Source organism: Perkinsus marinus (assembly GCF_000006405.1).
Source record: "Perkinsus marinus ATCC 50983 genomic scaffold scf_1104296950436, whole genome shotgun sequence".
Lineage (NCBI taxonomy): Eukaryota > Perkinsozoa > Perkinsida > Perkinsidae > Perkinsus > Perkinsus marinus.
Genome location: NW_003209596.1, coordinates 188040 through 214365, shown reverse-complemented (window position 1 = coordinate 214365; position 26326 = coordinate 188040). Strand labels below are relative to the sequence as shown.

The 26326-nt window shown below is 50.2% G+C and overlaps 12 protein-coding genes across 12 annotated transcripts; 7 read left to right on the top strand and 5 right to left on the bottom strand.

The window, feature by feature from the left end:
• Positions 1-119: 119 nt before the first annotated feature.
• On the bottom strand, positions 120-271 carry Pmar_PMAR018529 (hypothetical protein; the record flags this gene model as incomplete). Its single annotated transcript, XM_002778044.1, has 1 exon — positions 120-271. A coding segment is annotated over one exon (152 nt), but the record flags the coding sequence as incomplete, so codon positions are not given.
• Positions 272-2905: 2634 nt separating this feature from the next.
• Pmar_PMAR018528 (hypothetical protein) lies at positions 2906-3199 on the bottom strand (the record flags this gene model as incomplete). Its single annotated transcript, XM_002778043.1, has 3 exons — positions 2906-2960; positions 3008-3073; positions 3120-3199. The coding sequence occupies 3 exons, from the start codon at positions 3197-3199 to the stop codon at positions 2906-2908; spliced, it is 201 nt and encodes a 66-aa protein (XP_002778089.1).
• A 423-nt stretch (positions 3200-3622) lies between these two features.
• On the bottom strand, positions 3623-3775 carry Pmar_PMAR018527 (hypothetical protein; the record flags this gene model as incomplete). The annotated part of the gene is made up of 1 exon (XM_002778042.1): positions 3623-3775. One exon carries the CDS (start codon positions 3773-3775, stop codon positions 3623-3625), a length of 153 nt encoding a protein of 50 aa, XP_002778088.1.
• A 323-nt stretch (positions 3776-4098) lies between these two features.
• Positions 4099-5660, top strand: Pmar_PMAR018526 (hypothetical protein; the record flags this gene model as incomplete). Its single annotated transcript, XM_002778041.1, has 11 exons — positions 4099-4139; positions 4184-4264; positions 4311-4399; positions 4445-4596; positions 4644-4733; positions 4762-4829; positions 4874-4969; positions 5014-5137; positions 5181-5294; positions 5337-5458; positions 5504-5660. 11 exons carry the CDS (start codon positions 4099-4101, stop codon positions 5658-5660), a joined length of 1134 nt encoding a protein of 377 aa, XP_002778087.1.
• Positions 5661-6349: 689 nt separating this feature from the next.
• On the top strand, positions 6350-8959 carry Pmar_PMAR018525 (importin alpha, putative; the record flags this gene model as incomplete). The annotated part of the gene is made up of 15 exons (XM_002778040.1): positions 6350-6451; positions 6500-6647; positions 6695-6822; positions 6868-6994; positions 7040-7138; positions 7182-7309; positions 7356-7403; positions 7447-7596; positions 7644-7712; positions 7752-7808; positions 7859-7924; positions 8119-8290; positions 8338-8455; positions 8504-8599; positions 8851-8959. 15 exons carry the CDS (start codon positions 6350-6352, stop codon positions 8957-8959), a joined length of 1617 nt encoding a protein of 538 aa, XP_002778086.1.
• A 795-nt stretch (positions 8960-9754) lies between these two features.
• Pmar_PMAR018524 (hypothetical protein) lies at positions 9755-12183 on the top strand (the record flags this gene model as incomplete). Its single annotated transcript, XM_002778039.1, has 11 exons — positions 9755-9816; positions 9861-9919; positions 9962-10056; positions 10104-10237; positions 10593-10685; positions 10733-10791; positions 10841-10963; positions 11381-11561; positions 11693-11819; positions 11878-11968; positions 12011-12183. 11 exons carry the CDS (start codon positions 9755-9757, stop codon positions 12181-12183), a joined length of 1197 nt encoding a protein of 398 aa, XP_002778085.1.
• Positions 12184-12347: 164 nt separating this feature from the next.
• Positions 12348-13276, top strand: Pmar_PMAR018523 (calmodulin, putative; the record flags this gene model as incomplete). The annotated part of the gene is made up of 5 exons (XM_002778038.1): positions 12348-12542; positions 12601-12658; positions 12701-12907; positions 12952-13104; positions 13152-13276. The coding sequence occupies 5 exons, from the start codon at positions 12348-12350 to the stop codon at positions 13274-13276; spliced, it is 738 nt and encodes a 245-aa protein (XP_002778084.1).
• Positions 13277-14325: 1049 nt separating this feature from the next.
• Pmar_PMAR018522 (hypothetical protein) lies at positions 14326-15577 on the top strand (the record flags this gene model as incomplete). Its single annotated transcript, XM_002778037.1, has 7 exons — positions 14326-14407; positions 14465-14631; positions 14681-14888; positions 14937-15038; positions 15088-15228; positions 15272-15387; positions 15437-15577. 7 exons carry the CDS (start codon positions 14326-14328, stop codon positions 15575-15577), a joined length of 957 nt encoding a protein of 318 aa, XP_002778083.1.
• A 176-nt stretch (positions 15578-15753) lies between these two features.
• Positions 15754-16065, top strand: Pmar_PMAR018521 (hypothetical protein; the record flags this gene model as incomplete). The annotated part of the gene is made up of 1 exon (XM_002778036.1): positions 15754-16065. The coding sequence occupies one exon, from the start codon at positions 15754-15756 to the stop codon at positions 16063-16065; it is 312 nt and encodes a 103-aa protein (XP_002778082.1).
• Positions 16066-17683: 1618 nt separating this feature from the next.
• Pmar_PMAR018520 (dc50, putative) lies at positions 17684-20128 on the top strand. The gene has a single exon (XM_002778035.1). It carries the CDS (start codon positions 17724-17726, stop codon positions 19461-19463), a length of 1740 nt encoding a protein of 579 aa, XP_002778081.1. The 5' UTR covers positions 17684-17723; the 3' UTR covers positions 19464-20128.
• Positions 20129-22564: 2436 nt separating this feature from the next.
• On the bottom strand, positions 22565-24638 carry Pmar_PMAR018519 (26S protease regulatory subunit, putative). Its single transcript, XM_002778034.1, has 14 exons — positions 24489-24638; positions 24357-24439; positions 24222-24311; positions 24073-24167; positions 23952-24027; positions 23832-23900; positions 23577-23703; positions 23418-23529; positions 23263-23370; positions 23178-23215; positions 23020-23133; positions 22841-22968; positions 22762-22795; positions 22565-22716 (listed from the first exon to the last, which is right to left on the bottom strand). Exons 1-14 carry the CDS (start codon positions 24625-24627, stop codon positions 22589-22591), a joined length of 1341 nt encoding a protein of 446 aa, XP_002778080.1. The 5' UTR covers positions 24628-24638; the 3' UTR covers positions 22565-22588.
• A 327-nt stretch (positions 24639-24965) lies between these two features.
• Pmar_PMAR018518 (hypothetical protein) lies at positions 24966-25944 on the bottom strand (the record flags this gene model as incomplete). Its single annotated transcript, XM_002778033.1, has 7 exons — positions 24966-25020; positions 25068-25159; positions 25209-25271; positions 25322-25391; positions 25440-25570; positions 25621-25764; positions 25813-25944. 7 exons carry the CDS (start codon positions 25942-25944, stop codon positions 24966-24968), a joined length of 687 nt encoding a protein of 228 aa, XP_002778079.1.
• Positions 25945-26326: the final 382 nt, after the last annotated feature.

Below are 26326 nucleotides of genomic sequence, written 5' to 3'. Positions count from 1 at the left end.
CATTATGCGAGTTCAGATTCGAACCTCGAGATGAATACGCTTTCATTTTAGGCTAGAGCTAAAGCCTCTAGCACGAACTACTTCCTCCGCAGAATCGCTTGAATTCAATTCCGACTCACTGCGGGGAGCACGGGCTACTGCTGACCTCGCCGTGACACCGGAACATTCTCTGTGACGCGTGGCGCGGTGACACCGGAAGGTGAAGGAACGGTTACTGTGTTGTTCAGGCTTCTTTAAACCATTTGCCTTTGAGGTATGAGAAGTCTTATATCTGAATATGGCTCATCGGATACGTCGTCGGGCTTCCTGCGATGGTCGAGACCGGCGGAAAAGAAGCCGTCAGTATTCCACAGATTCGTTCGGGCGCTTAAAGTCGCGCTCGAGGAGGACTACCGTCGCAGTAGGCTAACAGTGGCGGTGCTATGTGGCGTGATATTGTTATTTATTCTTTCGTACATTTTGACCCTGCTGATGATCACTTATCGGCCTTCGTTACTTCTAGCAATATCTGTCGAGAAAATCTCCATGCAAGAGGTTTGGTGCGGTATGGTCACACTTGTCGGCGAAGCGAGGTATTGCGCTCGAGGTACAGCTGAACTGAGGGTGCGGAATAAATTATGGTGTGACCTAACGATCCACAGCTGGTTCATAGGGACGCCGTATAACTACATTCATCAACTGGAGGATATCAATGTTGGAAATTATGAGATTGACGGAACTGTTGTAAAAGCATTTGATGAAAGTGTCTTGGTTTTGCCGGTTACTCTAGTATCGTTCACGGGTGACGACAGTTGGCTTCCTAAGACGAATCATTTTGCTCTACAGCTGGATGTCTTCGCGATGGGATGGCGCTTCAACGCTCTAGAATATGATGTACTGCAAAAGCCGAATTTCATCGTTCCTACTTGATCAGTGCGAGCTGTTCTCGGACACCTAAGGTATCCCATGTTGAACGATGACTCTGCCGGTGTCGGTGCCTTCTATTTCGTTACATAAGTTATCGGATTAGCTGTCGCATAGAGTATCCAATCCAGTGTTATCAGTGCTTTGTACACTTCTTTGATTTGGAACTACGTCTTTCTGACCGGGTTCAATGTTTAAACTCTCTTTCTATTATTCGGTGAGTATACTTTGCAGTTGTGTAAAAGAGTATGTAAATCATTGGTTCCCGATTTATCCGGTTTGCAGTTTTGTCAGGGCGGTGTTATGCGTTCGAAGCATCTGGAGTACTTCTATCTGTCAGATGAGACCTAGTGCACTCCCGTCGTAAGTAATGTACAGTTGACTAGAGTTGCATAGAGCTCTCACATTCAATTTGGCGGAAAAGGCGGCGAGCCACTTCTCGCCAGGCAGTTGCGTAGACGGATCTCGGTCACATAGCTCTTTGTTCGTTGCTATACTGAGCAGACAATTGGTTCATCTTAGAAGGAGTGAGGTTCGCTGTGGAATCGATTTGGGAAGACTTGAAACTGGTCAAGGAAAGTGCGGACTTGTAGTGCGGACGATCAGCAGGAATCAGAATGGGAATATTATATATGTTCAACGTTGAAGAGCTCAGAATAGATTTGAATGACCGTGATAGCTAGCATAGCATATCCCTAACATAGGACGAAAAATTGGGTGCACCACATGACGACAACTACTTGTGAACGGACAGATTTCGGTGTGCCTTAGCGTTATCGGAACGGCTTCGCGTATGTTATTTCCCCTCCCGGGGACCTGATAGACGTTGCTGTATTCCTATGGATTTATAGCATGCACTGAAGTGAGCCTTCCAGCGATCGCTAGGCTCACTCCCCCATAATAGACTCAACTCGTATTCTCGGATTCGTCCATGTCGAGTTATCAAGGGCTTCGAATGGGTGTGAGCAGGGAGAAGTAATGCTTTCAATACGGGGTGGCCACGGAGAGAAGGGAAGGTAGAACCGAACAGTGTGGGGGTATCTGCAACTGTTCTGCAGAAGCGGACACGGCTCTAGGCCCAGCTTGCGGCTGAGTGGGCACAAGTGAAGGCGAAGATGGTGGCAAACGCCTGGCCAAACTGGCGGTGCAGACTGGAGTCGGCTTGCAAGGCCCAACGGGACTGCGAGGGCGAACTACTCAGGAGGTGGGCAGTGCTTGCTAGTTGCGGCGCTGATATGGAAGAGGGAGCAGAGGAACCCCTGTTAATTGCGAGAGACGCAGGCCTTCCTGGAAGTTTCCTGCTGGCCCGTTCAGAAATATCTATTTCGTCGATAGCTAACAGTGCGAGCCACCTCAAGCAGCCTCGAGCCAGGATTGCAACGAAAGGCGCCGCCGGGGCTAGAGCGGCGTCGGCAAATACGTCTGCTGCCTTCAGAGTGGGTACCCGCAGCAACAACCAGGAATTTGACTCGTACGCAGAGTACCCTTAGCGTGCTGACGAGAGCCACTGCTTCAGTTTATGAGCGCGAGAATCTATCAGTATGATCGGACCATGACGTTATAGAACGTTGCTGTGCCATTGCAGGGATCAGTGACGTCTCCAAGCTGAAAGTTAATCACAACAAGCCTGGGTTAACCGCTGTGAATGGAGGAGACCGGGGCTGTCCTCGAACACAGCTCCGATAACTGGACGCCGAGTGAGAATCGCCACTGAGTCAAACACGAGGGAGGGTTGGGTTCACGAAGCTACCGAGCTTGCACGTCCAGAATTGGACGGGGGAAGGCACACTACGAACAATGTCATCATCGCCGACTAATGCACCGCAAGAGAAGGGGCGACACGACGCTGATGGTGTCACCATGGTGCAATAATCCACACTAATGCAGCTACCATGTAACAATCACTGATCCTGGTTTCTCACAACCCCGACTGTTGTTTTGTATGAGTTCATATCACAACGCCAAGCTGAGACATTCAGAAACATGAAAATCGTGCTGGTAGTCACACCAAAGGTGGCTTTATCGGGCCGAGGTACTCTTCGGGCTGCAACTTGGGCCTGACAATCAATGTGAGTCGGCAGCACGTACTGGGAATTGCCCCTACCGGAAGTTCTCGGGCAAAGGCATCATGGCAGGGGTGAGCGCAGGAAGGCCCTCGGCTATCTCGACTCTGAGAATAGCGCATTGATCGCTCTTTAAGTGGTTCTAGTTCAGACCTGCACCGACGCATCTGCTCCGCTAGCTGGGCACACGTCCGGACTGCTTGATCGAACAACCTAGAGGGGGAGCTGGCCATGGGTAGAGTGTTGTAATACAGTACTCATCGCGGCACTGGTCGTAATATTGTTTATTCACGTGGTAGCACTTGAATTCTCCCTGGTATCTGTGGCACTGGTCATAGTAGCGATGGCAAAGGCCTTACGAGACTTCTCGTTCCCATTTTGATCTCTTTTCGTCGTGTATCCAATCCTTGCGCTCGTGGAGGAACGTGGCAAAGCTGTCAATAGAAATCAACGCTTTTACACCCGACGTTCAAATGCATCGGTGGAAGTCACAGTTTGCTCTCTTAGCTGAGCTCGGGAGTTTCCTCGCTAATTAAAGGAGTTTATATGCGAACTAGGGTGTTGAGAAACCAACAAGAATTTCCCCGGAATTTCCACATTGTCACCGACACAGGTGCATATTTTCCCACCGCACTGTGGTGTCTTATTCCGCCCGCCTACCCCATCCATACGAACTCGCTTATCGTGGCGAACAGGAGGAACTTCTGCCAGAAGGTCTGTCGATAGATCTTCTTGCCGATCCAGCTGGCAGCCGCTGCCGCTGGTCCCCGGTACACCGGGAGGTTCACCAGACGTGTAGATGAGAACATCAATGGCAACTGGAAGTCTCTGTCGACGTCGAAGCGAAAGGGATTTTCATAGACCCCCCCTTGAGTTTCACCACCAAGGTATAGTTTTACGTGTAATGCGTTTTTGAGACCACTTTATTTTTGGGCGGAAAATAAAGTATACACGCTTGTCGAGGCAGAATATACGAACCATAGGTGAAGACGTTTATCAACTCTAGCCAGCCAACTCCAGCAGCGCACCAGAACAGGTCTGCAAGTGGTGAAACGACCGTTGAGGAAATGCAAGATTTGTAAGGTTCGGCAAGAAATCAAGACCGTCTTTAAATTACGTTGGTGGTGACGAGATGAACTGGTTCGAGAATCTATTTGGTTTCAAAGAGGCAGCGTGAGTCTGTTGCATACCGCTATCTTTTATACATTCTATGTCAGGTACAGCCTCACAAGAAGTCATTTCTGTGAAAGGCGACTGCTGGACGGCGCAATCCTTTTGGAGTCTAAAATCGATGGCCGGTGAGGACACGGCAGTTGTTATCACTGGTGATTTTCTGGGTGTCAGAGAGTTCGACGTGGGACGGTTCACGATGCCGACTCTGGAGTCATTGAGAAACGAATATGCAGCTTTGGTCGAGGACAGTATGAACAGGAGTATGTGACTTGTTTAGGCTCGTCTAGGTATGATGATGGTCTCAGGTGGACACCTCCGTAACGGCGCTTTTAGCCTTACTAATATTGTAGCGGACGTTAGGGACCTCCACAGAGACCCGCTGAATAAGGGCGCTGTGTTCCAGGTGGCGAGCCAGTTCAACTGTTTAGAAATGCCCAGCATGAACTTGACACCTGAGGTTTGACGAGACGTGTTGCTGATGATGGTTTTATACTTACCGTCTAGGATGGTATCACGAACTATATCAACGACCCCACGCAGGGTCCGGCCTGTGCCATGGAGTGCGCCCCTGGAACGCTGTATAGGAACTACTTCGTGAGTGCTCTTCTTGCATTCTTCTCAGGGCGGTCTTCAGGTCAATGTCAATCCCGATGGGACTCTGAATGACGATGGTGATGGTGAATCTTTAGAGTGAGTATTTCGAATCATCATCGGACTTTGTCATTTATGTGCAGGCCCGGGCAGCACGCAGATCGTCAAATCAACTGCCTGGCCTATCTGGGTGAGGCCCTAGGGAACAACATGGAACGCTACTGGCATCTTAAAAACGGGTGGGAGGGAAAGTTGCTCATGTGTTGGTATTATAACTACTCAGCTACGCCCTACCATGCGAGTCGACTTCACTCGATCGGCTATCGGATAGGCTACAGTCGCTGTCTGAGGACAAGCTGGATGACCTAAGAGGAAAACTGGCTGTTGGTGTGCAGTGGAATACTGAAGTAACATAGAGGGCGTGGTAAGCTCAAGCGTACCTCTTTATAGGTGTCCTCGGTCGAGTACAGTGAGCAACGAGTAAGCCAGGTGTATGCTTCTGCGGTACCGGTGGCGTATGCAGCTGGTACTACTGCTGCCCAATGGGAACCATTTGCTAGACTGGTAGGCCCCGATGGGCCTCAGTGACTGTGTAGGGCTTAGTAGGTACTGAGAGGCTGCTATGAGAGCACTCTACTGGTTGCGGCGTTGCTGGCTATCGAACAGGGTAAACGGGAGAAGGTTTATCTCACACTGGTCGGGGGCGGTGTCTTCGGCAACGATGAAGGGTAAGTCGTAGTCGCAGGCCTCTTATAGTGATGATGGGCATTCAGGTGGATCGTGGATGCAATACGAGAGTCTCTAGTGAGTCTGGAGGCGAAGTTCGGCGGTTTCCTTCCGATTGATATAGTCGTTGTCCATCATAGTCGAGTCAAGCCAGCCTTCGCAGCGCTTGAGGACTGGGCGATTATTCGTTCTATTGTTAACTAGTTGACTTTCTTCTGGGTTCCTAAATAATTTTTTCTGCTCGGATACCGCTCCTCGCTGAAGTTTTTCAATTATGACCAGCTATTCGCAGAGTAGCTATGGGAGATGGTGGGAATGTTTAGGCAACCATTCGAGAATACTTGCTTCCCTTCGTCGAGACATGTGCATCTCTATTTGTGCAGGACTGGTGACTTCGAATGAATAGTGGGCTGATGTGTTAGTCGCAGGGTTACGGGTCGCAAGTGGCACATGCTGGGTAGGTTATTCGAATGATTCGGATAAAGAAGAGGGCGATGCCTTTGAAAGGCATCCGGCTACTCGAATCAACTAATTTTAGGCTTGCAACTTTTCTAGTCGGTGCTTGGGCAGTTTGGAGTTTTCTGAGCGGTGGACTCTCTTGGGAGTGAGCGTTCTGATGCAGCTTACGTGCACAGTTTGTAGTGTGATAAGAGTGGCTTCTGCGAAACAGGCAAGCGTGCGGGAGATTAACCTGGATAGATTGATTCACCGGTCGAGGCGGGAAGGCCTTGCCTTCATTCTCATCGAGATTCATCGTAGTCTTCCACTTAGGAGCCTCTGCAAGGTGTTAGGATCGCAGGGGCCGGGGTATTGGCGTCATCTACCTGGTCGCTATCGGTGATGTACTTTGACTGTTGTAAAGGGTTGCCTGTTAGTCTGTGGTTCCACTACTCATGACTGGTATTTCGGATTCATTCGAATCGAGGATAGCTGCTCGCCGTAGAAATTTCAAAAAGGCCTCGGGCGATGCCAACGACATGCGTCGTCGCAGGGAGGTGCTGTGTGGCGGGCGGTGCTGTCTGGGAGTAATGGTTGTGTCTCAGGATGCTACTGTGCAAATTCGCAAGAAAGAAAAAGAGGATCAGCTGGTCCGACGTCGTAGACTAGGGGCCGCCGAAACCGAGGAGAAAACACAGGCGGATTTCAAGACGCCGAGTAAATCGGCGACTCATGTTGGCTTGAAGGAGGAAGGTAAGGATGGTAGTGAAAGCACTCTTGCTGTTTGTGATGGAGCTCAGATATCCCAGCGTTGAAAGCGGCACTCAGTGGGAGTGACGAGGCGGCTGTGATGGAGGCACTGGTGTCCTTTAGAAAGCTGCTGAGCAGAGAGGACCGGCCACCTATTCAAAATGTCATCGATTCTGGAGTAAGTCTACAGCGGCCGTCGACGGAGCTGAGTCGGCTCTACTAGGTGTTACCACGCTTTAAGGAACTGCTGGACAACCCTATGTCATCTAAGATGCAGTTTGAGGCCGCATGGGCGCTCACTAACATTGCTAGTGGCAACCACGACCAGACTCTGACGGTGGTTGAGCTCGGTTCGTATGGGATCATATACGCCAGCCTCAGTAGTGGCACTGCAGGTGCTGTGGAGTCATTTCGGAAGCTCCTATCGTCGAAGAATGCTGAACTGCAAGAACAGTCTATTTGGGCGGTCGCGAACATTGCTGGCGATGGACCAGGTGGGGTCGCTGCCAACTCGATAGCCTCCCATGTCTGCGGTAGGTATCAGAGACCAATGTTTGAGACTGGGAATTCTCCAACCCTTGTTGGACGTTATCCGTGCTGGTCAGAGTATCGGCCTAGTTAGACTGGGCACGTGGGCGTTGAGTAATTTCTGTAGAGGAAAGCCGGTGGGAAGGGAAGCAGTTTACTACGTACTGAGTGATGGTTATTTAGGCGCCTCCCCTTGAAGTTATCTCACCGGCTCTGGCCACCTTGGCTATGGTGGGTATGACTCTCGGTGCTGTGGGTGACCTGGTCGTGGCAGGTCCTCGGTCTTGATGATAGAGAGGCCCTGACGGATGCATTGTGGGCGGTGTCGTACCTATGTGATGGTCCTAGTGAGAGGATAGAGGCAGTTCTGATGAGCGGAGCGATACCGCGTATTGTGCAATTACTAGGCCATGATAACCCTTCGGTAGTTGGCGTGTAAGGGTGTATCGTATTCGACTCCACAACGTGCAGGTCCATACACCAGCACTACGTGCAATCGGCAATGTAGTAACGGGGGAAGCTCACCAGACAGCGGCTGCGGTAGGCATTGGGCGGAGTCGTCGTGGTAGGTCTATCTAGGTTGATGCTGGGCTCGTGCTCGCTCTGAAGCCTCTGTTACGGAGCTCTAGGAAGATGGTGAGAGGAGGAGGAGGAGCACTGTTGACTAGTGTGGTTGGGTTGTGAAGATACGGAAAGAGGCGGTCTGGACCCTGAGTAACATATGTGCCGACAAGGACATACAGATTCAGAAGGTAGGTGTCTTGGGCCTCACTGTGGTGAAATATACACGTGGTCAAGTTTTGGTGACAATCTGGAAAATCTGGGAAAAATTCTTGTTGGTTTTTTTACATATTGATGAGTAGGCTTCTATTATCAGTGGAGGAATACCAGAGCTCAGCTGAGGAAAGCAAATATATGTTTTAATACTGGCTACTGCGCGAGTCAGGTTATTGATAGCGGCCTGTTGGCCGAGGTGTTCGAGATGATACTTGGTGCGAAGGAGCACGAGATACGTCGAGAGGCTGTCTGGGTGGTCTGCAACCTCTGCACCGGTGGTACGCCGGCACAGGTCCGCTATGTTGTTGATCACTACAAGGCTATCTCGGCTATCTGTGAGAGTATCGCGGACTGGTGGAAGACAGCAGAATATATGGTATAGGTACAGTACTGAACGTGAAGGACTCCAGAATGGTCCAAGTCGCGTTAGAAGCCATTGAGGGCATTCTCAAGGTGGGCTCCGAGGTACAGGAGAAGACGGGCGCGAGCGTAAACCGCTATCTGGAGTGAGAGGCCTGTAGGTGAGCTGACGAAGAGGCTGTGGTTATGTATAGGTTGTTGGAAGAGTGCGGCGGCCTTGATAAGATAGAGGAGCTTCAACAGGACAGCAGCAAAGACGTCTATGAACGGGCTGTTAGCATTTTGGAGGGGTACGATAGGTCTATTCGGCGCAGCGTTGGAATATATGTTTGCTTTCCTTAGCTGATCTCATGAGTTTACTCACGTAGTATAGGGGTTTATATACGCGTTCGGGTGGAAGTGTTCAGAAACTAACAATAGTTTCCCAACATTTCCTCGAAATTTTCACATTGTCACTAACACATGTAGTTGACCATGTGCATATTTTCCCTCACTGATTCGGCGAAGGTTGTTAAATTGATGGTGGTTTTCGAATGGCCAGTTACTGTGAAGTTGAGGAGGAGAATGGGGGCTTGGGAAACGGCAACATCATGACCGATGGCCTGGGCTCAGTTCACCAACAGGAACTGCCACCCTTCGCTTTTGCATGACTGATTCGCGAGTAATTCACACCGTCGTAAGCATCCACCCCGCAGTAGGGTCACTCAAGGTCGATCTCAACTAGCAAAGGGTAGAGTTGTGTTATTGTTTCTGTCGGAGTCAATGGCGAGGTTGCTTAGTTGTTATGCCCAGTAGAAGGGTATTCGACGACAGGTTGGTGGACATCGTGGGCGATCGACAAGTCGCGTGGTGGCTAGTCGTGTCTACGGCGGTATATGCCCTCCTCTCAGTACTACTGTGCTGGGGTCTCTCGTGAATCGGCGGTGTTCAGATGTCAGTGATTCCCCCATCACTAGCGGTGATGATATTGGCCGCGCTAGTGGTAGTAGCTGTGTAAGATTATGATGTATAGTAGGTGAATGTTGAGATGTTAGCGCTGCAGGTACATCAGTAGTTATAGCGGTATGGAGCCTCTGGAGCCGGCTCATCTGCTGCTCTTTCCTGGGCTCCATCCGAGGTCCTTGAGGGGTAGTGCTGAATGTGATAAGACGTCTGAATGGGAGGATAGCAGACGGCGGTCGGAGGGTTGGTCATCATGATAGTGGTGGTGGTGGCTGTCGCGGATTCATGCGTTAACAGTTACTCCGCGAAATGTGTTGGAATCGGCTTCTAGGGCGAAAATGAGCCCAGGATCGTCAGGAACGACGAAGGCTAGTCTGAAGGAAGACGCTCCTCTAGCGACTCCGGTGAAGTGGGTTTATATGCTGAGGAGTTTTGCTCCTCATTCATGCAGATTGACGTTGCCTACGCTATCGGGTGAGAACTGTCGGTGTAGAGTGGGGGGCATGGCCGATGGAGGGGTTGGAAATGGCTCTTCGCAAGCTGAGGGCGATGGTCCCGGCTCGCGGTGAGTCTCCAGTTGGTCGCCTATGGTTGGTATGCTCCTGGTAGGCCTATTCCAGCGGCTCTGCCTCGTAGGGGAGATGAGGGTATGTGGTTTAGTGTGAAGGGTAGGGAAGGGGTAGTATGAGGCCCAGTAGATGGGGTCTCAGGCACGTTCCTGCATGTGGAGTGTTCTAGGGAGGCGAACGAGTTGTTAGATGACGATCACCCTGCGGCCTCTCGAGAAGGCAGTATTGAAGCCTCGGTGAGTCAGTGAGGAACTGCTTGGATTTATTTGCAGGTTGGGTGCAGGTGTTGAGCGCCTCTGAGGAGGGTTCGGTGACTGGAGCTGTAGATAGTAGTGATTCTAGAGAAGCAATGGTGGCAGCGGCGGCGGGCAGGAGACGATTCCGGAGGCGACGGAGCATCAGCGATGCAGATCTCACGTGATAATAGGGCCAGTGTGGGTTGGTGGTACGTGGATAACTGAAAAAATAGTTTCGTTCGGAGTGAATCCGGAGTTCTCCCCAGTGCTGAGGTCGTGAAATAATACTAGATACTATATTAATAATGGTGGTTCACCCGTTTTGGCATAATACTAAGTGTAAAACGCGATATTCGCGATATGCAGTGGTCGTGAAATCTGTTTTTTTCGTATTACGGGTGAAATTCCGATATAAATATGAAGTATTATGTAACATGTATATCTAGTCTGTATATATGACGATAAACATATACTAAATGTATAATATACATGACGATGATCATTTTGAATTGAATGACTAACTGTGTTCGTTTGAGGTACACAGCGTACTTGGCAGAGCTGGCCATGGAGCGGAAAGAGGGCGTCTCGGTAGAGTGTGGTATGTTGGATGAGTTTAGAGGAGACTTTACGTAGGAGGGCATCATCAGTGTATTGATCACAAGCCTCGCCGTCGCAGATTGTCATCGGGAGATAGCTCAGTTGAAGTCAGTGTCCGCGGCGCCCCAACGTCAACAGGTGGGTTGGAGGGATCCGTCAGGCTCTATGTGGGGTGTTACTTCCCCAGGTAGGGATGGGCAAGACAGGCTAGGACTGAATCCAGATGCTCCGGAATTCGTACCGCAGTATCTGAGTGGATCGTGGCTCTCCATGAGCGCCCCACCTCCCGGCATCGGCCATCAGAGGACAGGTAGGCAACCGTGAAATACAGGTCAGTCGCTATACGGGGCGTGCTAAGCGGCCGATATGTCACAGACATGTGGCTGTACTCTCAGACGGTTTCTGGGAGTCTCGAAGGTTCCGGTGACTTCATCTACACGCGTGTTTCGTGGTGAGCGCGGTAGCGGTCGGTGAATGGTGTTATCCACTCACAGGTACTATAAGGTGAAGTCGACTACCATTTATTCTTGTTCGATTGCTTGCATCATCGTCACCATCATCAACAACAACTTCAGTCGGTTAAGTACAATTGTGGCTACATATCACCAGCTGTTTTCTCAACGGGGATGATGCTCATAATTCAGTAGCGCATGAAGCACAGCCAGCGTTGGAGTTGTGTTACAGGCATGTAAAATGCATTTATATTCCACCTACTGGTTTTGGGTAGGCCTTTTCCAGTACATGTCTATTGATGAGAGCAGCGAAGAAGGTGTTCGGCAACCGTTGACAGGGGGAAGCGAAGCGGTGGGTATTCGGGAGATCAGCTCGTTGGACTTCCTACCTCCGCAGGCCTGTATGTGCCTCCTCAGAGTCGGCAAGGCCCCAATCCCCTCCTGTGCAGTTCGCTGGTACGGCATCGAACATTTCACGATAATATACCGTTCGCGTTGCGAGTGTTTGTAGGAATCGCCGCTGGTGCAATGGGAATGAACGGGTGAGTTCATCTCAACTCCTGATGGGAGTCAGTTGTGGCCTTCAGGATTACCTTTTTCTTCTGGGAAGGGCACGGTTATACTACTCACGTCTTAGGAGTGTACATGACGGCATTATCCGTCATCATTACAACAGCTGAGTTCTTACCATTCGCTGTGGACACCTTGATACCGGTATTAGGAGCTATGCCCAGTCCCGTATCGATTTGCGCTACATCGCTTTTCCCCTCAGTGGATGCCGTTCCTTAAGCACTACGGTTCACGTGCGGTGGTTTACCTATTGGCAGCTTTCTTATGCATGGGAGAGGAGATGGGCTTTACAAGTAGTGTCGGATGCATGTTCGTTGACGGGGAGTGCTTGCCAGGTCGATGCGCTGGGGTCCTGATGTTCATGGGCTCGGCGGCTTCGTTCGCCTTCCATCGGTTCTACCCTGGTGCGATGGAGCACGCTCTTCGGCCGGGAAGAGCGGTAGCGTTAGATGGGAGCACAGATGATGGTGTGGCTATGGGCCTCATAGGCGAGAACCCATGCGCGTGAGGAAGCGGTAATGTACCTATTGAGTGCCTCTGTATTATTATTATCTCTCGTGGAGCTCCGTCTTGAGTTAAGTTTGCCTACTCTATCGCTATCAATAAATATCTGGTGAACTCCGTGCGATGGAGGAACTGTAGTTGGGTTCATATACAGTTCGATCATCACTGATGACCGGCTCGCCCTGCAAGAGGGAGAAAGGTGGTACTGAGAGGTATCCGAGGTCAGTAGAGGCCAGCAGCTTGAGGCGGATGGCGCTGCTGGGCAGGTTTGAGCTTCGAGAGGAGCACAAGACGGAATTGAAGGAAGCCTTTGATGTCTTCGACAATGAGGGTACTGGCACTATCGACATCAAGGATCTCCGAGTAGGCATCCAGGGGGCGTTGGGTGGGTAGGGTTGTTGTGTTAGAAATGCTTCTTTAGGTCGCGTTGCGAGCTCTTGGATCTGAACCGGGAAAAGAGGAGATGAAGCGTCTGGTTGGTGGGACGCTGGGCATGGTCCGACAGTGATGATCTACATCAGGCAAGTATACGAGGGGCGTGGGACCGAGGAAGGGGTCGGCGGGAGAAGAGATGGTGACAGAAGATGAGCAGTCACCCTGGCAGCAAGAAGAAGGGGATTCATCAGCATCATCGACAGTGGGTCAGCAGCAGTATGAGGTAGAGGACGAGGAGGGGAGTAGTAAGGATGGGCAGGAGGAAGGTGATGGAGGGCCAGTGAGGGAGCATGGTAGTAGAGGGTTGTTTATTCCAGGGGGAGGTGGGTATATTGAGGTACCTTGGACTTCTGTGAGTTTCTTGAAATAATGTTGGAGAAGATGACAGAGAATTGCTCAAGGGCTGAGGTAGAGCAGGCCTACCATATGGTCAAGGGGGAATCTGGGAAGGTGTCTCGGGAGGATCTCAAGGCGGCAGCGGCTGAGCTCGGTGGGTCTGGCGAGGTATTCATGGTGGTTAAGACAATGAGGCATCAGGTGAACATATAGGAGAAGAAGAGTTGGATGAAATGATGAAGGAGGCGGATACGGACGGCGATGGGTTAATCAGCGAGGAGGAATTCATTGGAATCGTCCTCAATCCGGATAGCGCCTCAATGTGAGCATGTTATGAGGGGTGTACCAAGTGTTAGCGCTAGACCCTAGCTTGCGTTCATAATGCTATATTAATGACTGAGGGCTGTAGGTAGCATAAGGATCATGAACGGCGTAGTGTGGGGCGTATGTTCACCGTTTCTTGAGTTTTCAGAGATGTTTACTAACCATTGAAGTGGTACTAAAACCAACAAGAATTTCCCAAAACTTTCGCAGAATTTCCATATCGTCGCCGAACCATGCAGTTGACCATGTGCATGGTTTCTGACACTGGAATGGTCTTCATATTTGTGAGGTCGTCGATGGTACTAGGTAGGACCGACCGGAGAACGGGGAGCTCCAGAAGTTGGGAGAAAATGACGTGGTTGATGTGGCGTCTTCATCGTGACGGAAAATGTTATGAATGTGATGAGGCGTTGGGGCCTTTGCTGAGTTGCTCGTGCATGTTGTACGACGTAGTGTGGGGCAATGTAAGCGGAGGAGGGCCAGCGATATTCTCGCAACGGATGTAAGTCATACGAGGATGTCATTGTGGCACAGCAACTCAACTTTGGCGAGGTGATTGTTCTGCGGTCAATGTTGGCGAGCTTACTCGAGGGAGCTGTGTCTTTGGCGGCTCGCGTTAGAAACAGACCTCCTGACTTTGGCTGGTACTAACGAAGGTCAATTGTACTCAAGACGGGATTTCAATTCGGTGATGAGGAGAGGCAATCGAGGCGAAGCCAGTGTAGTTGTGGCTGTTTCCTGTTGTACAACTGCTGTGCTATGATGCTGACCGAACATGATGTGGGTTGATGAACTTATCTGTGATGATATAATGCAAGTCTGCACCCGGTTTCTAGTGCTTCCCTCGGTGGATCATTATGGACCGAGGTATGATTAATGGGAAATCTTTAGTAATCTGAGATGATCTGTCGGTGATTGGAGCTCCCCCATAACACACATGATGTGTATGTGTAGAACCTAGTATCATCTGTGAGGCTCACAGAGCATGATATCTTGTGGTCGAGTTGATATAATATAATGACTCGAGGCATCATCAGGCAAATTTTTCATTATGAGGCTACAACGACCGTCACTGCCAAGCCATCGGACGGAGATCGCCTTGCTGGTGGAGAAGGCAATCTCTGTACTACAAAGTAGTACTACTACAGCATGGCATAGTGAACAGTCGTTTTAACAGTGGTATGTCTCAGTGACTATATCAGCCCTGGCCCGTGAGAGGGATATGTTGGATGAGGAGTGGCGGCGACTGGAGGAGGCTCAAGACCAAAGCGATCATCTCGCTGCAGTTCAGGCTCATACCATCCCAACAGAACTCTCTTCTGAGACTGGCAACGTACCTCCTATAGAGGAAGGAGCTGTGAGAGACTTCGTTGTCTTTAGCATCAAACAACGGCATCACGAGTCAGGTTAGTGTAGCTGAGCTTCTCCCGCCGGCACCGCAGGCCGACGATCCCGTCTCTGCAGCAGCTGCCGTTGCCGCCATGGAGTTCGATACGCACGCTGCTATCTCTCCCATGAAGGCAGTGGCGGCAGCCGCTCAGCAGCTGTCTTCTCGTGGACGTGGAGGCCGAAGATCAAGTGGGATTCCTGGTGTTAGCTGGCATCCTCGGACAGGTGATGATTGGGTATCGTTGTCGCCTGGGACGCAGGGGTTCGTGATAGGTCGGTGGGTAGCACGATGGACTGGCGAGGATAAGAAGGAGCATTCTAAGGGGTTCTCTTCGAAGCGACATGGTGACGCTAAAGCGCTTCAGATGGCCGTTGGTAAGTGGCGACTTGAGAGTATTATTGTTCATCGGTGGGGCCTTGTCAGCTACTAGAAGAGCAATGCATGTTCGAGCGACGGATCACCCATCACCAATCGTTGAGGAGGCATCGATGTCGCCCCCCTCTGAAGCCTCCGAAGAGAACGAGGAACCAGCCGCTAAGAGGAGTCGTGACGAAGGACAGCTCTGTAATCAGCGTTAACGATGAGATTGCTCATTCTCCCGTTCCAGATGAGACGATATCAGCGCTGGCTCAGCTAGCGAGTGATCCCGTGCTTGGTCATCCTGGCCCGCCTGATCATCTAGCAACTGTAGAGGACTGTCTAGCCTTGTGTGATCTCGGCACCGTAATAACGAGAACTTGTGCTCATTGCTTATACGATGCTACCCTGGCAGCTGGGATCGCATCCTCTGACGCCCGATGCGGAACGAGAGGTTGCCGAGGCTGTACTGCCTCCACTACCTTCAGGAGCCCATGCTAGCTCGGATCGACCCAGTGGCGTGAGACTACAGCCCACGATGGGGGACTTTATCTAGTATGTATCCTCTGCAGATACAAGGAGTAACTTGGCACCCATTAAATCGGACGTGGGCTACGCGATGGCGGGAATCCGAAGGGCAGCAACGGAGCAAGAGCTTTGCTATGTCAAAGTATGGAGATGACGGGGCCTTCAGGCTCGCTATAAGACTCCGGAAGGTAGTCCTGGTTTGTTATGGCGGATACACCATGCGATGGTCAGCTTCTTGAAGATTTGGGCTTCGTCTCGCCGCATATGGGCCGACCATCAGAACGAGGGACTCCACCAGTCCCTGCTCTCCCAAGCACTGAGGCCTGGATACCAAACGCAATGCCAATCGCTGATGGCCAGACCTCTGAGGCTGCTTCAATGCCGCATCATATATCTGGCGGTAAGGTGAGGAGTGGTGTGCCTGGTGTTACCTGGAACGAGACCTACCAGATGTGGGTTGCGAGGTGGCGAGAGGAACCCAAGGGTAGTGTCAGTCCATTACTGGGATCGATGTGATTACAACCACCCTCAGGACGAGAGAACAGCCGAACGTTCTCGGTGAAGCAATACGGGGCACGTGAGGCTTTGCAAATGGCAATTGATTATAGGAGAATGATGGAGGAGGTCGGGAGAGTATGTCTACCGAGAGGAGCTACATCTTCGACCACTCCGATGTCCCATCACGGTGACGCTGCACAAGACCATTGATGATAGTATCATTCCGCCATCGCCGTATTGAACTTTGTTCTGTCGTTAATGATTGAGGGGAGAGCTCTCAACAGTTTTTCTTTCGCTCCCCTGCCTCGTTATGTTCCGACTGGAGGCGAGTCCTCGGAAAAATCGTAGGGTACTCTTTGGTAGTGTCGCGTATCTATGATATAGTCTTACGGATGATCCAATCGTCGGCCATTGATCGATGCAGCATCATTCTTCAAAGAACACTTGGTTCAGGACTTTGTGGTAGGGATCGACATGGCAATACTCTATACAACACAGACCTTAGTGTTCATCTCATTGTGAGGGACTACTCCAGATTAGGACCTTAACGTCGGAACCGAGACGTACGACGGTGTATTAAGTACGCTGACGGTACGACGGTGTATTTACGATGTTCCATTCAATCCGGTATGCCACCCGAAGATGTCACTCAGTAAAGCTGGGGCAACTATGCCATCCCGAGATGTGGCCGCATAGACCCAATCTCCTCAGCTGGGGCAACTATGCCATCCCGAGATGTGGCCGCATAGACCCAATCTCCCCAGCTGGGGCAACTATGCTTTTCCGAGATGTGGCCGCATAGACCCAGTCTCCTCAGCTGGGGCAACTATGCTGCCCCAAAATGTGGCTTAACGCAATCAATCTCTTCAACTGGGGTAATTATGCCACCCGAAGATATGGCTCAGTTCTATCAATCGCTCCAGTTGGGGCAACTATGCCACCCCAGAATATTGCTCGATGCCATTAATCTCTCCAGCTGGGGCAACTATGCCACCCCAGAATATGGCTCGATGCCATTAATCTCTCCAGCTGGGGCAACTATGCCACCCCACGAGAGGTGGTATAGTTGCCTCGGCTCGTTGGAGAGATTTTACCCAGGGCGAACTAGGCGTTGTAAAGGCCGTGGTGTATCGTATCGTGAACCATTGATGTGTATGATGAAATCACGCACGATGTAGGTTCAGAAATGCGTTGAAAAGAGTAGAATTGGAGTGGTGGGAGCCAATTAGAATCAATGAGTGGGAAGCAACGCATAAGAGCGACACATGCTGACCGAGGCCCAGGGCTTCGGTCGCTCAAGAGTAAGGACCTCAGGCCCTTACTATCGTTCGTGATTGTGCGACGAGGGCTGATGTTAAGAATCTCTTCAGACGTTTCGGGTGTCACAACTATGCCGTTGCTGCATAGGTTTTGCATGGTCATTCTTCGCTGGACTTCGGGTGATATCGTACCGGCATCGGAAGAAGAAGTTTTGCATGTTTATGGTATAGGAGGATCCAAGCCTCAAGTGCTACACCGTTGTTTTATTGAAGAGTTCTGATTGCTATTCAATGGTGAAAGACTCTGGCACAGTGTTGTTCGGAGCCGCGACGTGAATCGATTGAACGGGCGCTCGCTAATGTGGTTGACGTTCTTGTCCAGCGTATACCAATCTTGTACTTTACAGTCTGCGAGTAATGGCTTCCTCATCGCATTCGTCGTCCTCGCCAAGAATGTCGTTGATGGGTCATCCTCTTGACCCCGGTCACTCGTGCATTGAAGAAGTGCAGGCTTCTGCTGGTGCCACCGATCATGCTTCTGGTGGTGGTCTTAAGTGCAGTACACCTAAAGAGGTGACGGCGCAAAAAGCAGCGAGCAGAGTTGGATTTGACTTACCAATACAGTCGGATTCTCACAGTAATCTTGGTCTGGACGATTCTACTTCAACCCTTGGGGGTTATAATGATAGTCTATTTTGTGACATGAATATGCGGGTTTCCATGAAGAACTCTTTCTTGAACGTTGATGAACCCAGTGCCGGTGGTCTTGATGACTTGGCAATGCCGGACCTGATTCGAGGGCAGACAGCGCCTGGCATATTCCCTTCAGGCAGACGGGCTATCGATTCACAACTCCCCACTTCTGGATCTGAAGTACCATTGATTGGGCTATCTTGGGCTCCTCTTATGCACTCAGTACCAGAAGAGGCCAACTACTTGTCCGACAATCTCATGAATGCAAGCAATGGATCTCTTTCTTATGGTGCTCACTCTGATCATGGTAGCTCTGACTCACAGGATCTGGCCGCTACGATATCAGCAGCATTGGGGTTGGAGAGTAATAGGGACTCGGATGTCGCTTCCATTCTGGGTGCGGCTGCCGCTGCGGCCACAGCTGATGGCCCGAGTCAAGACGTGGACTCATTGAGATTGCAGAATCAGCTCTTAACCAACGCTCTCTTCTCTATTGCAGCAGCCGGTGGAAGGCGTCAACAACAGGATGGTATTGGTGGTCGTGGTGCTTCTAGTGGTGGTATGACTGTTCCTACGAATAGTAACTCTGTATCGACTCCTCCTCAATCCGTATGCCCCACTAACAGTCCGTCGGGCATGATTTCTGGACCGTCCACTGGTAGTGACTATATCGGATTACTACCACAGATGGGCGTTGCGGTTGGCCCGCCTCCTCCCCCTGAAGAGGGTGATGATGATATTAATAATACGACAGTGATGCTGAGGAACATACCTAACAAGTTCGATACACGCTCCTTGATCGAACAGATTCATCTTATGGGTTTTGAGAACACTTTCGACTTCTTCTATTTACCTATAGATTTCAGGAATAAATGTAACGTTGGCTACGCTTTCCTCAATTTCCGTCAACATTCGAGAGCCCTCGAGTTCAAGAGAACATTCTCTAACTACAGATTGCCAGCCCAGAATTCTCATAAAATCTGTCAAGTATGTTGGGCGCGAGTCCAGGGGTTTGACAAGAACGTTGAGCACTATAGGAACTCTCCTATTGCGGAAGAGTATAGACCTTTAATTGCCGATGCAACTGGACGATGGATTCCTTTCCCGAAGCCCGATCCTCATGTCGAGGAGATCATCCGATCCCGTATGGAGCAGGAGGAGACGGTTAGAGCATCTGGCTCTAATAATCGGAAGTCTCATGGTACAGCATCTTCTAGGGGTAAGGAGAGCCATAAGATATTCATTGGTGGTTTGGGACGCAGCACTACCAGTGGGGTCCTTCGTGATCATTTCTCCAAGTTTGGCGTGGTCAAGGATGCTTCAGTGGTGATGGACCGGACCTCTGGTAAAAGCAGAGGCTTCGGTTTTTGCCTCTTCGAACACGATGTCCCCAAGGCCGTTTTTGAGACATCTCATGAGATCGACGGAGTACCTGTCGCTGTCAAATATTACTCATCAAACTGATGATGATGATGTTTCCTCAGTGCCAGTGTTCTAGCACATGTGTAAGGGCTGTAACCGTAGTCAGGCTCGTGCCTTCCTATTGCTCCTGACTTGCTCCTGTAATTTGCTGTACAATGATATTCATGTCCCTCTGCTGTTATCATCATCATCATCCTTCCCGCCGCCAAGTTTTGGGAGTAATCGTACACAGGCTACCGCAGTCATGCTATCATGTTTGTCAATCATATTCAGTTGATGTGGTAGGTTTTGGTCGGCCTCATATCTGTCATTCATCTTGTCGTGATGTTGATAGTCAGAATACCACCGGTACAGAATCATCAGTGTTTCTGAGGCAAGCTGGCATAGTCTGCGGTCTTCCTATATTGCTACTATTATTGTTACCATATATACATGAGCCTTATCCACTCAACTCTCTCTATTCGGCCTTCGTCGTCGTCACTCCCAAAATTCCTTTGCGAGACTTAATTCTTTGCCGAGCCCTAATAGTTGGATTTAGTGTCTATCCTGTGATAGATGAAGGCGGTCTCCTTGCCTTAGTGGCTCTCTCACCACTGCTACCTTCGCAATACTAGGCACTACAAGAGGAAATACCCGAGCACTGTTGTTGGTTCATATTGTCGTAGCCTTCATCAGAACCATCACCATTACTATAACTATCTGTATCGCGTTACTCGTATTGCGTTGTTAGCTGCATTCACGGGGCGAGTGAACCAAATAGAAGGTTAAAAGTGTACATCACGTATAGTGGGAGGCCTGGAAGAGATCGTGCACAGATCCAACGTTCCTCCTCTGCACATGAGTTTCTCATTAGGACAACTCGATCAACTGTCGCCGCAAGTAACGGTCCATGACGCTCGCTTTATTCTGGTGATAGAACATCTGTGAACAAGTCCAACCTCCTCGAATATCAACAAGGTATTCGCTATCCTTGACCAGAGACACAAGGTAGTAATGTGAGGTTGGGATTGTTGGCAGACTAGTGAGGAGGGTAGCCGTGCAGCTGATGACAGATCAATGTTCTAGATGCATATGCGCAACGAATATATAGAGGACACGAATTAGTACATCGTCAGCTTTGTCACCATTTCTGACTGCCCTGATGATAGGATCTTGTATTAGGTTCTCGTCGATGCTCTTACATTAATAGTGGACCAGATAAGTAGGGCTTTGTAAACGGCGATAGAAGAGCACTCTCATCTTGTATTGTGACTGTTAGTTTGCCTACGTGTGCTGGAGGAGAGGGTGTACTCAGATAGATGGTGGCCTCATGTCACAGGGAATGACAAAGGCATTCTCCCCGCGACTAACATCTCTGCTCTTTGTAGTTCCGCAAGACTTCATCGAGGATACTAATATCGCGAATATGCATTCCAAGTAGGATGAGCTGAATGGTCCTAGGGAACGTGACAGAGGGTGGACAGGGGGCTCATTCGGAGCTACTACAACATCAATGGGAGACGTTCTCGATGCCCTCATGGGCTGAAGCGTGACAAACAACAGCTAAGTGTAGAGGAGGACCATCTAATGGCTGAATATAGGGGGTATTTCTTCCTACATGTACGGTGTTGCGGATCACTTCGTGGTATATGATTTCAGCGCTCGAATTCCGTATCTCTGGCATCTGCGGCATATATGTGGCCAGCCACTGAGATAAGGTGACCAAGTTCAGCGCCTACCTCACGAAGTGCGTCAGGTGAGTACTGATAAAGGCGGATCCAGGGATGATGTTGGGGGCACTTTAGGCGCAGCGTCTCAGTTGGCCAAGTCTGCGATAGGCTATGCGCAATGACGTGCATGGTTATATTGCTCGACTGGAGCAGATCATCGCAGCTCGCAGTGCACTGTGTGGATGGCGGGACAGCGCGAGGAATGGTCTCAACGTCCCTGGTGTGGGCACATCGTACTCCTGGAGGGACTATTTCGGTGTTTGCAGATTGATGAAGCGATACTACTGGACGTAGAGGAGGAGTTAGGTGACCAGAGAGAAGCTGTCGTGATGGAAAACGGTCTGCAGGTGTAGTAGTGGGGTGTGAACGCACGGTGGCTGTTGTAGGTTTACAGGCAGCAGGCTCAGCTCCTGATGGATCACGAAGCGATGGAATCCGAAAGGAATCGGGACGGTCGCGCTCGCGTACCTCTGATTTTCCGCAGGTTAAAAAAGCTCAGAAAGATCTACCAAACGGTTGAGGGCCAGTTTGGTGTGCTCGATCATGATGAGCTCGGATCACGCTCAGTGAAGATCCTTCCTTGCAACTGGCTGACCTAGAGCCTAAACTACTCTGAACGTTGTAGTACCCATTGTCTGTAGTATAACATAGTGTGCACTCCGTCAGGCTTCGGAGGCGGAGTTAGCCGCTGATGCCGAAAAGAGAGGTGAACCGCCTTGTTGCTAAGGGCTATCAGTATCATGGTGTTCCAGTGCTGTGCCATGGCGAATTCCTTACTGTCATGTATTTCTGACGTGAAGATAGACGAGTTGTGTTACACTTGAGTCACTCAAGTTGAGTGCAGCTAGGTGTCAACGGGATACTACTGATAAAACGCAACTATGCGTATAAGAGCATCTCGCTCTAAGCAATACGTAGAAGTTTGCACTATAAGACATCGCAGGTGGGGCGATGTAAATGGAGTGATGTGGCCGTGCTATCCAGATGAATTTGGGATGCCCGCGGGCATCCTCGGACACCCTGGTCACAAGTGGGCAGGTGAACAGTCTACATGTGGCTAAAACTTCTCCATTGGTTGGCGAATCCCCAGTGCCGAACTATCGATATGTGTATGGATATCCTCAACAGACCCATAGATTTCTTCACTGGAGATGAAGATGCTTTCGTTAGTATCAACTACGTGGTACCAACGTACGAGAGTTGTGTCTGTCCAAGATGGTTCACCATCTCAAATAGAGACCCTTGGTATCAGCTCCTTTATTCATTGAATGTGCCATTGAAGACGGCTTCGGCTAACTGAGATGTTTTATCAACTTATTTGGATTTGACCGTTCTCGGGTATGCAATGTCTGTCGTCAAGTACTTCAATTCGCTTAACGCCCAACTTCACTCAAAACACAACAAGCCTTATTTTCCGCTATGAAACTCACTCAGTATCTCAACTCTATCGCAGGAATATTACAGATACATTCCCTCAGGGATATTTCCCTTCTTGCGATACAGTGCCTTCTCTCGAGCCTTCCTCAGATCCTCAGCAGTCACACGCATGCGACGCTCACGCAGTGCCAACATACCGGCTTCAGTACCTACCCAGATGACCATTAATCACAACCTCGATTCTGTCGCCCTACAGATGGCCTTGATATCAGCTCCGCTCAAGTCGTCCTAAGAAGTACAATTCACAACGTAGACAGAACCCCTCGAGCTCACCTTGCTGTGGACAAACTCTTCCAAGTCCACGTCATCAGCTAGAGTCATTTTCGAGGTATGGATTTGGAAGATGCGTCTTTTAGTGTTGATGTCCGGCAAGGGGAACTCAATCTTACGATCGATCCGACCTATGCAGAATCATATCTCGAGTGTAACCACAGTATCACCCCCAAGATTACCAGGCCTCAATAGAGCAGGATCCAGACTTTCAATTTTGTTCGTTGCGAGGATGACCTTCACATCAGCCGATTGATCAAAGCCATCGAGCTGATTGAGCAGCTCGAGCATGGTTCCTACGAAAAGTCGCAGATGGAAAGCCAGAATGACCATCACTCACTTTGGATCTCCCTCTCCCCTCCCGATGTGGTATCGTATCTACCAACATCATCAGAAAACTTCTCTGAGTGCACACGAACTACTACCGTTTGGTGCCGACAGCATCGATCTCGTCTATGAAGACAATCGACGGCGCTTGCTCATTAGCCACTCGGAACATTTCTCGTACCAGTTTAGGGCCATCACCAAGATACCTATACACGGCTCTATGGACCCCACCGACCATCCAGTGTGCACGTACTTCTGAATGAGCTCGGAACCCACGACCCTGAGGAAGGTCGCGCTGGTCTCGTTCGCCACTGCCTTCGCCAACAGTGTCTTCCCTGTTCCCGGCGCCCCATACAAGATCACACCTGATGAACAGCAAATAGGATCTGGAGATGAGCATGATGATGGTTACCCTTCGGAGGCTTGATACCAATATCCTCATACAACTCCGGATGTGTCAGAGGGAGTTCCACGGCCTCCTTGATCTCCTGAATCTGCTGCTCCAGACCACCTATGTCACTATAAGACTCGAGAGGCGCCTGAAAGTCAACTATCAATTCCAAAAAACCATCAATCGGTCGAGTATTCTCATGATCAGTCACCGCGGACTGACACTATTGTTTCATTCAGTGAGAACTAAACGATGAGCTTATGCCGAGGCACCCACCTTGTCAACCTTCATAACGCTGACCAACGGGTCAACATCATCAGCTAGTATACCCACGATAGACATAGACTGAAGGCAAGCAGAAGTGACCGAGTTGGGAGGCTAGGCTTATAGACCTACTTTGTTATGGAGGAGTACTGAGCTGCCTGGCTCGAGCTGATCTTGATCAACAATGGAGAGAATGTTGACGTAAAACCTGAGGGATAGTAGTGAGCAATAACAGCAGGGAACACTGTACTACTCGGGGCCATTGGAGGTAGAGACGATGGCATGGCTGTCGTCTATGAGCTCCTCCAGGTTGCCAACACTGATCGGCTTGCCACGGATCTCATCAACCTAAAACAGAAAAGTTGCCAGATGCCGGGAACGAACCTGGGCCTCCAGCACCACCTTGTTCCTCTCCTCCTCAGTCCTATCCTCTCCGCCAACTTTCATGGCCTCTTGCCTGTTGATGAACTCCTCCTCCATCAGCAGGTAATCCTAAGACAAGCGCCTCTCCTCTAACGCGACCAACGACGAACTTACCTTGATCCTATCCAGCTTGAGCATTCGGAGCCTGCACTTGCTCGTGGGAACTACCGTGGGTATCTTCGACATGCCAGGTGGACCTAGCCGTTAACCAGGTACTGTCACTAAATCTAATGCATCTCGAACTACCCTTATTAACGCGCTTCTTCCTCCTGCCAAAGTGCGCTGGTGGAGGAGCAGGTCCCTTCTTCTTCGACTTGTCCTGTTTCTTCTTATCACCACCACCCGGCCCTCCAGGGCCTCCCATTCCTCCTGGTATATTTCCCATGCTCAATACTGATCAAAAAGTGACTGGAAATGAGAAGGATCAAAAAACCTACGCCGGATCTCACCCGTGATGATCCCGCGAACACAATCCTCTCCCGATGAAAAAAATAAATGTATGCGGTCGTCGATAGGAGAAAATGAGGGAGACCAGCGTAAAAAACGATGCCGTTCTCCTGGTTGTAACAATCACAAGTGAGTTAAGTAAATGAAATATTGTCGAACGATTACATCCACAATCTCTTCTGTGAGATTGTGTCTGTCTGTTATCAACAATGACTGAAAATGTGACAGTCCGCGTGATAGGAACGAGGACGAATAAAATGAGTGGATTCCCTTATATCAAACCATCTCCATCACGGAACCAAATTCGCCGCTAAGACCCTCGTCACGATAACTGCGGAAAAGAGCAAGTCGCTGTTAAGCGCATTACACAGTGCCGACCTGTTGAACGTCCTTGAGCCCATATCCGTACTAGCTGAACTGCGGCTCGTTTTGAACCTCCTCTGGGAGTGAGCGAGTTCGCGTTCTCGGACCTGATACCATGCATGGAGTTGTTGATAACACTGGCCAAGCAGGTACTACCTCCGCGAGCATCTCCTCCTGATGGGACCTCAACATCCTTGGCCACCATATCCAAATGTACGTCTGAAAAATTGAGTCATGATCCGAAACATGGACAGATAGGAACCTTTTACCTGGCAAAATAGTACTAACAAAAAGAGCACCAGAGCCACAAGGGCATGCTTCAGACCATATAGAAGGGCCCTGAAAATGTAAAGCGAATACGAGAAGAGGGGCTGAGCAGATACCTACGCGCCACATGCCAGACCGCAAACGAGACTAGTAGCACTGGTGAGGAACCAGAAGGCTGGTTCGCGAAAGAACATCCAATAGCCACCGGACTTGAGCTCGGCCACGAAACGGGGTAGCATAGGGTAAGGTACCTACTCGTAGGTTGAGAGGAAGATGAGGTATGGTAGGTGATGATGGTCACCTTATTAAATGCCAGACTACGAGCATATGAGGCCGTGACGCTGCAGAGGGCGGACAGACCCGAAAGGCTCATAAAAGTGACGTATATGGGAGCGACAATCATAGCGTATTGCTCCGAACGCTCCAGCCAATCGACAGATGGAACCTACCAAGACGATACTCTCATCACATCTACTTGTATTCAGCATACTACCATAAGCCCAGCAAATGCAACTCCCATGAAAAGAGCACTGGCGATGGCCAACTGCTCAGAATCATGTAAGAGTCTTTCCGACACCCACAACTGTGCAGGCCGCTGAGGTATGCAGTCGTTGGCAAGCTCCATGACTTGCGTCCAACTCCTACCACGTTATCAACCACAACGACAGTAGTTGATACTACCCTACCCGAAACTAAAGTCATCAAGTCGTGGTCTAACCCTGGTGATCGCCGACTGAGTGGCTAGCAGGAAGGACTGGCGCCTGGGATGGAGATGCTATGATATTTGTGAGATACCGCAGACAGTGCCATGACCTCTCTGAATGGTCAGTCCCTGCACCCGAGCCTCCTTCTTCCACCTGGCCACTATGCAAGCTGATCGCCTCCGGTGCTGCCTCCCCATTCCGTGTTGGTAGGCTAGAGGGCGTGCCCAGACATCTAGGGTGCTCCCGACCTGATCTTGGTGGCGGCCGCATTGCAAATAACTTCACCACTGCGGAGAAGTAGGA

Coding starts and splice junctions, on each gene's coding strand:
- Pmar_PMAR018519 (XM_002778034.1), bottom strand. CDS start 24,627: ATGGGAAATATACCAGGAGGAATGGGAGGCCCTGGAGGGCCGGGTGGT. Junction 23,704..23,831: donor GCGTTATGAAGGTTGACAAG/GTGGGTGCCTCG, acceptor GTTGACTTTCAG/GCGCCTCTCGAGTCTTATAG. Junction 22,717..22,761: donor AGCTGATATCAAGGCCATCT/GTAGGGCGACAG, acceptor TCATCTGGGTAG/GTACTGAAGCCGGTATGTTG.
- Pmar_PMAR018520 (XM_002778035.1), top strand. CDS start 17,724: ATGGCTTCCTCATCGCATTCGTCGTCCTCGCCAAGAATGTCGTTGATG.